The sequence below is a fragment of the Danio rerio genome, chromosome 13, assembly GCF_049306965.1.
Source record: "Danio rerio strain Tuebingen ecotype United States chromosome 13, GRCz12tu, whole genome shotgun sequence".
In the NCBI taxonomy this organism is placed as follows: domain Eukaryota; kingdom Metazoa; phylum Chordata; class Actinopteri; order Cypriniformes; family Danionidae; genus Danio; species Danio rerio.
Window position 1 is genome coordinate 28,990,510 of NC_133188.1, and position 12,889 is coordinate 29,003,398.

Here is a 12,889-nt window from a genome sequence, read left to right on the forward strand (position 1 = left end):
CACTTTTAATCAGTGTCCAAAATATCATACTTTATAGACCATTTGAATGTGGTGATGTCATTGGCCCATGAACATTTCCTGCTTGGGATAAAACTATTTCATAACTGTAACAAGAGGCAATTCAACCATAGTTAATGTTAAAAGCTATCATAATAACATTATTTATCAATATGTGGCTCTTTTGGCATCACAGTGGCACAGTGGGTAATGCTCTCACCTCCCAGCAAGAAGGTCGCTGGTTTGAGCCTCGGCTGGTTCAGTTGGTATTTCTGTGTGGAGTTTGCATGTTTTCATGTGGGTTTCCTGCGGGGTGTTCCGGTTTCCCCCACAAGTCCAAAAACATGCGGTACAGGTGAATTGGGTAGGCTAAATTAGCCGTAGTGTATGTGTCTGAATGGAAGTGTATGGGTGTTTCCTAGTAATGGGTTGCAGCTGGAAGGGCATACACTGCGTAAAACATGCTGGATAAGTTGTTGGTTCATTCCGCTGTGGCAAGCCCAGATTAATAAAGGTACTAAGCCGAAAAGAAAATGAATTAATGTGGCTCTTTTGGGATTCTCTAAAGCCATAGAAATTAAAAATGGAAAACAGGAAATTCATTGGGACTTTTTTGTTTTGTTTACATCACTCAAAATGGTCTATAGCAGAAAATACATTTGATTTGAAAACTGATTAATCTATTTAGAAATATCAGTTCAAAAACTGTTTTCATCCACAATACAGAATAGAAGTATGATATACACAAATTTAGACAAATGGGCTTATTTTTACTTTAGACATTGACAGGAAGCTCACTATATGAAAGACCACTCTGCTAACAAAAACAGCACATGCTGGTAAGGTATGTTTTGATAGTTTACTAGTTTATGGTGGATCTAAATACAAAGACCCAGCAAGAGAACAGCATCAATACATACCTTACCTCGTTCTAGATATCTTGAGCTGTGTTATGTAAATGAACACAGTTTTAATATTTCTTTATATGCTAAATAGCAAAAAACTGACAGCTTGTGGTAGAGAGAATGTGCCAGAAAAGTCGCATTAGTGTCATATACTATTAACACAGTCATGCCATGAATACTTGCAATGTTTTGAAACGTATCCACATCCACACTCGGGGACGAACGCTATCTGCCACTATATCGACTATATGGAATTGCGAAACAGGGGCAGGCCTACTTTTTTTGAGAAAAACATCTGATGTATCAAGAGAAGCTTGTTTGTCGGTAACAGTTTTAGCCTCCATTTGTTTCAATGCTCAAGATTTACCCTACGAGCTTGAGACACAGCGACAGTTCACTGATGTTTCACTTCAATATGCTCGCGTTCACGTGCGTTTCGGTTGGATGCTGATGCACGCAGGAGTGACACGTTGTGGATAAAATGTATCCAGTCCATGTAGCATAATACGCTGGCCTAGCAGTAAAGTTTATGAAAGTCTCTTTCTCTTTGTGCTAAATGATTAACAAATAGTGAACTTCTTACCCTCGAGATAGTCAGAGGCTGCTCGAAATCTTTACCCCCGACCAGACGGAATCCCCATGGCCCGGGACCTTGTAAAACAACCCGCTGAGGCATTATAGTTCCAACAGGCAAACTTAATCCTGGAGCAGTGCACCGTAAACTGTAGAACTGGGCAGTTTCTGTCGCAGGACAGGGGCGTTCACTTTGAAGAAATGATACCTGGGCGGAGCTTCCTCTAAAGGGAGCGAATAATGTCAGGTCTCTGTGCTGATAAGAGTTTATTTCCTATGTTTGTTTAGGGGTGGACCGTTACGTCATCTCATATTTAAGTTTACCATGTATGGAAGAGCCAAATCCTAGGATTTGGTATGTGCCACTCCCAAATCCAGTCGAATTCCTGGTAAGGGGGGCTTTTGCTGAGCTCATTACATATGCTTTTCGGGGCTATGGGTCACATTCTCAGCATTCCTAAAAACTGGAACAAGTGCAGACAAAACAGGCAACACAGAAGCTCCATGTCTGATCAACGTGAAAGGCTAGGACGGTAAAAATAGATACATCACATTCTCAAGTGAAGGCATACTCAAGATTTAAGCCTTCCAAAGTCAACTTTTACCATCTTTAACTTTGTTTTTCACATGTAAGGCTAGAGGATTAGGAATGGACCACATTCACAAGTGAAGACATGCTCAAGGTTTATAAGCCTCAAGTCAGCAATTACCTTGTGTAACTATGCTTTAAGGACATTTGCAAAGATTTGGTTTCTCTTTACACTCAATACATCAATTATCGCATGTCTTCGGGTTGTGGGGGAAAGCGGCGCAAACATGGGGAGAACATGCAAACTACACACAGAAATGTCAACTGGCTCAGCCAGGTCTTGAACCAGTGACCTTGCAGTGATGTGACAGTGCTAACCACTGAGCCACTGTGCTGCCCTAATACCTTTCAAATAGAACTTAAAACAAAACTTAAAATATATATTTATAAAAAAGAAAACGCATATACTGATTAAAAAATCTAAAGTCAAAGTTTAAACAAAATACACTTGAGGGAATGTAAACAGGTAGGCTACAGCGTTAAATTGTTTTGAGTATTGCTTCTTCAAAAATGTGTTTTGGATTGCAAACATCTGCAAAATGACTAATGGTAAATTTAATGGTGAAATCCATGGATAATACAGTAAAAGTATGCCTCATTTTTGCACCCCTGTGACATGACTTCTTTTTACTTTGGATGAATGCAAAACAAGATTTGTTTATTAAATTCTTTTTTAAATAAATGACCTCTCTGCATCAAAAGTAATTATACCAGATGTTTAAATATATGAACCTTAAAAACCCCTGCACAAATTAAAAATAACTAACCTTGACATATTTGATGAATGCCTTTTTAATCAAAAAGCAAAGTGTCAGAAAACAGTAATATTTTAAACGTTCTTTTATGTACTTTAAAAAGGATAATCACTCCAATAATGAAATCTGTCATCATCTACTCACCTTTCACTTGTTCATAACCTATTTGAATTTGTTTAATTTGTTGAATATGAAAGTCAGTGATAACAATAACCAACTTTTTTATTTCAAAATATCTTCTATGTTTAACAGAAAAAAATTATCTTATAAAGGCTTAAAACCACAGAAGGGAGAGTAAATCATGAGGTAATTTTCATTTTTGAGTGAACTATCCCATAAAGTTCAAACTATATTTTAAGGAGTAGTGTTGTTTTCTTAAAATATTAATGGAAATTGCAAATTGCACTTGATTTATGCACAAACTGTTTTCATTCATTCTTACGGAAAATCTTTATTATGCTTAGTTTATTATGATTTTATTATGATTAGTTACTTTTTCAAAAGTAAAATTTTAATAGAACAGATAAGATTCTGCTTTAGGATGGGTGTGTGACTAATGTAGACCCAGGGGCATCTTATCTCTCTAGTAACTATGGTGATTTCAGGCAAGTTCTCATTCAGATCACTGAACTCTGAACGTAAGACCTACTGTAAGACCGTATATTTCTGTCGGGGTAACACCCTTCCTGTGGAGGTAAATTCTGCTTCAGCACACCTACTTGTAATGCATCTATCTTTTACAGTTTCATAAGATTATAACTAAACTATACAGGATAGAAGCTCTCCAAAAGTGAGACATGGTCTAATTTATGACAATATGTTTCTTCATTTCAATTTGATTGGATCTTTTTGCAACATGTACAAAAAATATCTATAATTATTGAATTTGCAATGAAAGAAAAGGGCCAGTGCTGCAGTCCTATGGAAATAATTCAGAAAGATGCATTAAAGTGGACCTATTATGCCCCTTTTTTACAATATACACTCCAAAAACTGATATGTTGGCGTTAATTAACTTTTTTTTGTCCACTGGTTCCACGTAACCGAGTTAAGTTACCTTTAAGAAAGAATATTAATTTTAGTGAACTTAAGTTAGTTACATAAAGGTAATGTAATGTTGTTTAGTTCAATCAACGTAACATTTATAATTTAGCTTTAATCAATGTAGTTATTTAGGTTCAATTATTCTAAAATTGATATTGTTATGTTTAACCAAATAAAAAAAACATTTTCCGTTTCATTGAGTTTATTCAATAGCATTTTTACAGATTTACACATTTTCCAGCAATAAAATGATTGTCAAAATCCAAATACTGTCTTTATCTGTATCTTCACTTATTACAATAAGTTAAAACATTAATACTAATAAAATAATGGTAATACAAGTATGAAATAAATTGAAAACAATAAATGATTTTAAAAATATGCTTACGACTCCGCCCACCGTGTCGACCTGAGGTAACTATTTCGAAACGACGATGGACAACACTGACCATAGCGTTGCTGTACACTGCCTCGGGTGCCTGACGGTTCAGGAGGACCTCTCAGGGCACTTGAGGCAGGTCTGCATGAGCGGCGCTGAGGAGGCCCTGGTCCTGGAGGAGGTGGCTCGTGCCTTTGAGTCAGAGGGGAGGGTGGTAGGCCTGGCGGAGGTGCGGGGCCTTGTGCAGGAGGACCCCACCTGCGGCTCCTTGGCCGAGTACTTCGGGGCCAAGGGCTTCCTCGTCGCGGGGCAGCCCATTACACTCAGCAGCGGCAGCAAAAGTCCATGTCCGTCCACTATGGAGGCGGATATGGCTGAGGTCTCCCGTCGCCTCGGCCAGCGGTGCGAGCTGCCTCCCAGGACCCAGACGGATTTTTGCAGCTTCTGCGTTTCCACTCTAATGTGGCTACACCGTCTGGGTCCTGGAAGCGTCAGGGAGCTTAGGGTGCGGGAGTGGCTGGGCAGGCGGCCAGAGGGAGAGGCTGTAATCCTGACGCTTCCCGGGAAAACCGTGAGCCTGTGCCGGAAAGAGGAGTGGCTGGAATGCTATTACAGGCACATCCGGCCGCTCTGCCTTAGGGCTCGGGCTCCGGGGGCAGAGGACAAGGGATGCTTCTTCCTGGCAGCGTCAGCACTCCCCCTCACTAACCCCAGCCAGGACGTCCTGCGCCTGAAAGCAAAGTACGTCAAGAGGCAGCCCGCGCCGCCCGCTACCACCGCTGCTATGTCTTCTCCTCTGGCTCCAGCTTCGGCTTCTCCTCCAGCTGCACTGTCTCAGCCGCCTGCTCCTTCGGCGAGGAGAGGCCGTCCACCTCTGGCCTGCAGCCCCCTCCATTGCCTCCGGCTCGTTATTGGGGGGCTTTTCAGGACAAGTTTCCGGTAGGCTTGGGTGGGAAGCCCCCTAGTAGGGCGGAGGCAGCCGCGATCGGGTTCACCGACCATGGCTACTACCATCACTGGAGGGGGGAGCAGCTCGGAATCCGGACGCGCCATCTCCTTGAGCGGTGCAACGACCGGAAGGGCCGGAAGCCTTCCCTGGCCCGGGTGTAGAGTGCCATTAGGGCCGAGACCGCATGGACCACCGGCGTGCCGACGGTGGACGGCGTCCTGGCAGAGTGGGAGCTCTCGAGGGCGCTGTCCGCCATCACCAGTGACTAGCAGCTGGTCATGTCGGTGGTCCAGCAGTCTTGGAAAGGACTGGAGATCCAGACCGTTGGGGACAAAGGCGGAGGAGTCGTCACCACCATGCCCTTTAAAAAAGGAGAAATTATTTGTGATTACCATGGGGAGGAGTTGTCCCACGAGGAGGGCTTAAGGAGACGGGAGGCCCTCCCCCGTGTCTCCTCCTCCTACATGTATTTCTTTAAAGGGCTTGGTGGGAGGACCCTTTGCCTGGATGCCCAGTCCTGGCCCTGCCCCTGTCACCCCGGCATGGAAACCTTCGGAAGGCTTATGAACCACTCCCGGCACCGCAACAACGTGCGGCCCTTTGTGAAGCTTCTAACGCTGCCACAGGGGCCACGGGAGTGCGTTCTATTCCGCGCCCTTCGGGACATCTCCATGAGGGAGGAGCTGCTGCTGGACTACGGCGTTAGACGGGGGTCCTTCCGAGGAGAAGGCAAAAACTTAGATTGGCTGGACGACTGGGCGCGCAAGTCGCCAGCCACCTTTTTTTTTTTTTTTTGTATAATTAGCACATATTGGGTGTATCGCCTTTTCTTGTTGATTTGCTGAATGTGTCCTCAATTGTAAGTCACTTAAGACAAAAGAGTCTGCTAAATGTTAATGTAACTAGTGTAGATTCATAAGGTGGTGTTGCACATCAAGGTTTGCGCTTCATCATGCCCAGCATCCTAAAAAAGTCAGGTAAAAAAATTAAAATTTACCAACAGATCAAAGGTGAAAGGAGGAATTGGTTTAAGAGGAAAATACAAAATGTTTAAAAAAATAAAATAGCTTACCATGTACTCCCTCACTTAGGGGCTTTGAGGATGCATTCACACCTTTTTTCCACTGGTGATGTTCTAAATAACATGAAATGACAATTAGTGATTTACTAAATAATTAGTAGTTAAAATTACTAGTAATTTTTACTGTACACCATTTTAATGTGTGTATAGGCATCTAAAGGCATAGTACCTGGATGATCCACAGTCTCCTCAGCCAGATATGGGACTTTAGAGGTTGAGCTGTAAACCTGTGTGGGAGAAAATAGATTTGAGTGAGCAAAGATTTAAAATAATAAAATATAATAATATACATAGCAAACTACTAAACTTAAAAATTTAAACGTGTTAGATGACCAAACAAATAAGCTTACATTAAATATGTCATCATGCTAGATGTCATTCTATTTAAGTGTCACATATGCTTGTCAAGATTTTTTTTTTTTAAGTTAACAGGCTTGAATACAATTAAATAATAAATAACAATGTGCCAACCAACACCACATTTTAATTAATATTATGTAAGTTATCAAAACTGGCATTCAAACTCGACAAACCGCTTGACACTCATTTAAAATAAAGACTATCAAATCAAATAAAAAATCAAATCACTTTTATTGTCACTTTATCAGCAGCACGTGTGCTATGATGAGTGAAAAGCTTAGAGTAGACTATTCTAACATGACTATTCATTACTACCAACGTTAGCAACTTTATTTTGGGGGAGTAAATATATACCAAGTAAAAAATTTCACAGGAATGCAAAACAAACTATACATTTATCTGTCTATAATGTGGAAAAGACACAGGGAACATGGCAATTTCATAGCAATACTACACACAAACACAACATAGTATTACAAGAGAGTACATTTATGATTCAAATGTTGTCACAGCCTCAGTATAAATACATATAAAGTAAAAAAAAAATCTCACCTGTGTGTCCACATTGGGGAAAGCTTTGTGCACGTTCGCAATTTGTACTGTAATCTTCATCTTTTGATTCCCATAAATGGCGCCGAGCTGAGAGTGATCGTTGTGGTTTGAATCTTCTTACTTTGTGTTGTTTTGAAACTGCGCATGTGCAGATATTACTCCACCTATTGACCAAAATGCAGTACTGCAGAAGCAACACAACTCCCTTTCATTCATGTTACATAAGCAAGCTGTTTAAATGTGAAAACTTACTTTTTCTATTTTTTTCCAACACAACACATAAGCGAATTGTTTAATTTAAACATAGTTACATTCTTTGGTCCAACTAAAGCCATAATTAATTTTTTGAGTGTATAAAATACATTTCTGAAGTCCCAAGAGTGGGTATGTGGAGTATCAGCTCAAAATATCACAAACATAATTCATAACTTATTGAAACTTTTCCATTTAGGCTTTGATCCAAAGACTTTAAATTAAAAAAAGATTGTGCTCAGCAGAGCAGCAGATTCAAAGCAAGGCGAACTCTGTGAAAAACTGAAAATGTGAACTGAAACTGAAGTTGGCTTAAGAAGGTAGTCTAGACTACATTGTTCATTTGTGCATCCTAAAACTCCACATTTACACTCTCAGAATTAAAGGTACAATTTTTCAGAATTAAAGGTACAAAAGCTGTTACTGTGGCAGTATCTTTTTAAAAGGTACACTTTTATACCTGTCAGGTCCACATTTGTACCTTATATATTCATACCTAAAAAGTACAAATGTGCAAAATATATTACACAAATTTTACCTGTGAGGTAAAATAAATGTACCTTTGAAAAGGTACTGTCGAAGTGACAACTTTTGTATCTTTATTCCTCTTAATCTCTCAACATTGTCTTCAAACCCTAATGGAGGACAGCTGCTTCTTACTCGGGGCTGTTTAGGCTAATGAGAAAGGGAGAGGATATATTCTTACTCTGTTATCACACAACTGTGTTTAAACCCCTTATCATTTTTTATTGCATATGTCCCCTTTAAGTGGCATTTATAAAAGTCATAGATTTCAAACTATCAGTTACTCGCAGACATTAAATAAACATATCTGTAACTCAGCAGTAGTCTCTACTGTATCAGTTTAATGAACACACAAAAAACGGTAATTTTACTGAATTTGTTTTTGAGAAAACACACTAGCAAAGTCTGTGATAACACCCACACATCTATAACTAATGTACACCAACAATCAAATTCATTAGTAATAGAAGTTCAGTCACACCAGTATTGACTAGTTTTTTAAACATTTAATCTTTAAGCAATAAGATAATGGTGCTATAAATGCATTAATTTTGTTTATAAAAAATATATATTTTTTAATATTTGTGAGGTTACATTTTTTCCATTAAAATCCATTATCACAGCAAGTCAATGCACAAAAAGACACATATTTGTGTTTTTCTGCAATGGAGAAAGAAGCACTAAATGCTAGGCCCTGGTCACACAACCAATGAGGTGTGCTCTCGCCAACAGAACACCCAAGATTTACTTTCACAGTCTATTTTCAGAGGGTTAAAAAGAATCTATTAACATAGCAATTTGTAAATATAATAGCATTAACATATTTGGGCCCCATTGCCAAGGGCCCATGTTACTCAGTTCCACTAATCCACCCTGTCCGATGCCCTTCTGCAATTAAAAGTTGTGCAATATAAAATAAAGCAGGCCTAAAACACCAGGACGAAACAAGTAATTTGTACAAATACAATGAATGTCAGAAGTGCAAAATATTGATGCAAAACAGCAATAAAGAAACAAGAGGATACACATTTTTGTATGTAAATAATTTCATCGCAATCTCACAGCTTGGACCAAAACACACAAACAGAAAAAGTTATTTGCACACTTTTCTTTGGTTGTTTAAGAAAGCTTGAAGATTTAAACTCACCTTTTTAAGAATTAAGCACATATGTAAAGACATTTAATCAAATTAAAAGATTTAAATACACCACACTTTGATTCTGACAAATTAAAAGAATGGGAAAGAAAAAAATAGCTTTACTGTGAGTCAGTATCGACTCAATAAATCTCTCCCAATGAAGTAACTGGCGTTCAAATGTGTTAATATCAAAGGCTTTTGAAATACATGTACAAAAGTACATCTAATTAAAAAGAAAGTCTCCTCCCTTAACCATCCATAATACTGTCTTTATTTCATATTAGACTGATTTCTTTTTTCTTTTATATAATTTTAATACAGCATATCTTTATATTAAATACACCAGTTATACTGTTGGAACTTTATATAAAAATGTGGCCTTGTATCTAACAGAAAACAAACTGATTAAATGAATAAATTTTTCTTTTCAGTTTATTAGTCAATAATTTATTCCAGTGAAGGGAAACTCAGTGCCACAATGCTACCATTCACATTATAACACAATAACACAGAGTTTATAATGGTTGTTCACCCAAAAGCAAACATTCTGTCATCCTTTACACACCTTTGACATGTTTCAATCCTTCATGCATTTCTTTCTTCTGTTCCACACAAAAGACGATATTTTGATGAAAGTTGGAAACCATTGACTTCCATAGTAGACCTATTTATTTTTCCTACTATAGAAGTCAGTAGTTACCGGTTTTCAGTTTTCTTCAAAATATCTTCTTTTGTGTTCAACAGAAGAAAGAAACTCAATAAATGTCCTCTTTGGGTGAACTATCCCAAGCCCAGGCCCGTAGCCAGGAGGGGTTCGGGTGGTTCGAAAGACCCACCCCTTGATGACAAAGGTCCATAATTTGTCCCATATATAAGCTCATTTGTCCTATTTTGACTGCTACACCATCAGAAATTGTGAAAACAACCCATTAAAAAGGCTTCATCATCTGTTGAGCACACATCAGTGACAGCCACATCAGCCTAACTTCAGTTTATCAGTTTTGGCCAATGCAAACTATTATTTTTCATGTGTCCAACACACAGTTGTGTAAGAAAACACAATCGGATGTAAGTGAAGTCATCTTTCGCTACTGTACTGTTTTTAAAAAGAGAAAACATTTAACAAGAAACTTTTATTCTAAATCTTGGACCTTATTCTTGAAACAAAAAAATGACAGATAAAAAGCTGTGTAGCATCAAAATTGGCCCAAATAAATTTGGAAAGTAATTTGGCTGTTGAATTTATGAATAATTTGTATATATTCTCTTTTAACATCTATATGACCATGTCTATTTTAGTACTTTTTAACTATGTTTGATTGATTGTATAATTTTTGTATTGTTTTTTCTAGGTTGTTCAGGGACAACAGATGAAAAATAACCTTCGGGCTAATTCTGGTGCATTGGCAGAAATGCTAATTAATGTACACTATCCCTGTCAAATAAACAAATAAATAAAATAAATAAATTGTTGTTATCCATCATAAATGAATTTTAAAAGTTTAAAAGAGGCTAGACAATTCATGAAGCTTAAATTATGACAGAGGAAAGTTAAATGTGCTGGCCATATAGTTATTTGCCTGACAACTGACAATAGGGGGTGACGCGGTGGCACAGTGGGTTTTTCGCTGTCGCCTCATAGCAAAAAAAGGTTGCTGGTTTGAGCCTCGACTGGGTCAGTTGGCATTTCTGTAAGGGGTTTACATGTTCTCCCTGTGTTTGCGTGGGTTTCCTCTGGGTGCTCCGGTTTCCCCCATAAGTCCCAACCTGAGGTGAATTGGGTAGGCTAAGCTAAATTGTTTGTAGTAGTGTATGTGTGTGAATGGGAGTGTGTGGGTGTTTCCCAGTGATGGGTTGCAACTGGAAGGGCATCCACTACGTAAAACATTTGCTGAATAAGTTGGCGGTTCATTCTGTTGTGGCGACCAAAGATTAATAAAGGGACTAAGCCGAAAAGATAATGAATGACAATAGGCTACAGTTTTTAATTGAAGATTTAACAGATTAATTTTTTTGAAATGATATATGATGTAATAAATTTGTATTTTAAAAATAAGTATTTATTCATTTGTCTTTATTCTAAATCTTTAGGAAACATTTGGTATATTAAAAAGTGTGACTGACAAGTCTGACAAGCTAATCCAGCTAAAATAGTACTTCAAATGTCACAATGGAGTATTTAAATCTCATAACCAAATAGAAAATGAGCCGAATAACTGCAAAAAGGTCAACATTTTGAGAATAAAGAACCAAACCTTACATCAGACTGGCTAAAGCCTGTATTTCACTCAACCTGTAGGCGGCGCCACCGTGTCCGTGGAGCCATACACAGAGATGAAACCTACAGATGTGATGTAAACAAACGGCCAACAGAGGTCATCCACACCCTTTACACACAAACAAAAACGCTCGGCTTTGAAATGTAAGTGTTGTTTTCCTTTCCACTTACTTTTCCGTGATGACAGACCGAAACGCAAACACTCATGCGCGTTCACGAATGCACGCGATATCAAAACACGAGAGTCTGTTTATTTGACTTTCCTATTTCACGATGTCGTATAAACAAACTGTTTACATGAGGGTAACTAATACAGAGAGTCTCCGAGTTCCCTATATAAGCTGCCCTTTTTAAAGTCGCGTTTTAATGTTGTTCCTCTTTGACTTTTGAAAAGCAGAAGTTCAGCATGTGACCTGAAATTAGTTCAGCTCGGTCAAAGTATACACTCTGTCGTTTTCAATGTTGTGGTTAAACCTGGGGCGCCCTCTGCCTCGAGAGGGTCCCCTCAAATGTGTCATAAGCGTAGTTCGGGAGATGTCTTTTGATGTCAATGTGTGGGATGTAAGGGTTAAAGAATGACAGGAGAAGCTGTTGTTGGAAGACGTCACTGTCTACGTGTGTGCGACTTGGGGGCTGCGACTGAGTTGAATATGGGCCAGATTGACATTTAGAGCTAGTTTAACACCTCGATCGATCAGCTTCTGTCCCACCCCCACACCACCCACATAGTTCGGTTGACGCAGTAGGTCTTGACCAGTAGTGAGAGCAGGTGCTGTTCTGAGGGCTAACACTTGGTGATGTGGGCGGAGGTATTATCAAACCACAAAAAAAAAAAAAAAAGAGAGAAGAGAATAATTGATGTATTAGAACATGGTTTGGCTTAGATTAAAATCTATTTACAAATATGGAATATTATTATTTTGCTTAATAGATATATTTCACAATAGTTCCTTAAATTGTCAGTATCATTACAATAAATTACGGCACTATGTATGGCACAGTAATATTAATTTAATAATTGTTTATAATGAGAATAATGATGATGATAATAATAATAGTAATCATCATCATCATCATCATCATCATTATCATCATTATTAAACATTAAAATAATTAATTCTTTACAGATTGTATTAATATCACTTATTAATTAGTATTTTATCTTATTACTTCTGTTAAGATTAACATGCAATTTTAAGACTATTTTATTTTAAAATGTTAAGTAAAACAGATGAAAAAGCATATATTTATAACAAATTTCATTTTAACTTCATTAAATTTAGAATTGTAATTAAATTGAAATCCAAATTATAATTAAAATGTATTTGTATTATAATTGTTTAAGAGTTTAATGAGCTTTTGTTAAAAAGCATAATGAGCTTCAAATGCAGCATTAAACATGCTAATAAATATATTGATTTTGTTCATACAAAAATTATATAAATTATATTAGGCGTCAAGGTGTCACAGTGAGTAGCACAATCGCCTCACAGCAAAAAGGTCATTGGTTTG

At 38.0% G+C, this 12,889-nt stretch overlaps 1 protein-coding gene across 2 annotated transcripts in view; it reads right to left on the reverse strand.

Moving 5' to 3' along the window:
• pdlim1 (PDZ and LIM domain 1 (elfin)) overlaps positions 1 to 12,889 on the reverse strand; it is a 534,563-nt gene that overhangs the window by 9,509 nt on the left and 512,165 nt on the right. The window contains 1 exon segment of one of the 2 annotated variants that reach the window (NM_001017870.1): positions 1,486 to 1,641. The exons of the other annotated variant lie outside the window; for it this stretch is intronic. Within the exon segment in view, the coding sequence (NP_001017870.1) occupies positions 1,486 to 1,578 (93 nt within the window). The 5' untranslated portion in view covers positions 1,579 to 1,641. 2 annotated transcript variants of the gene reach the window in all.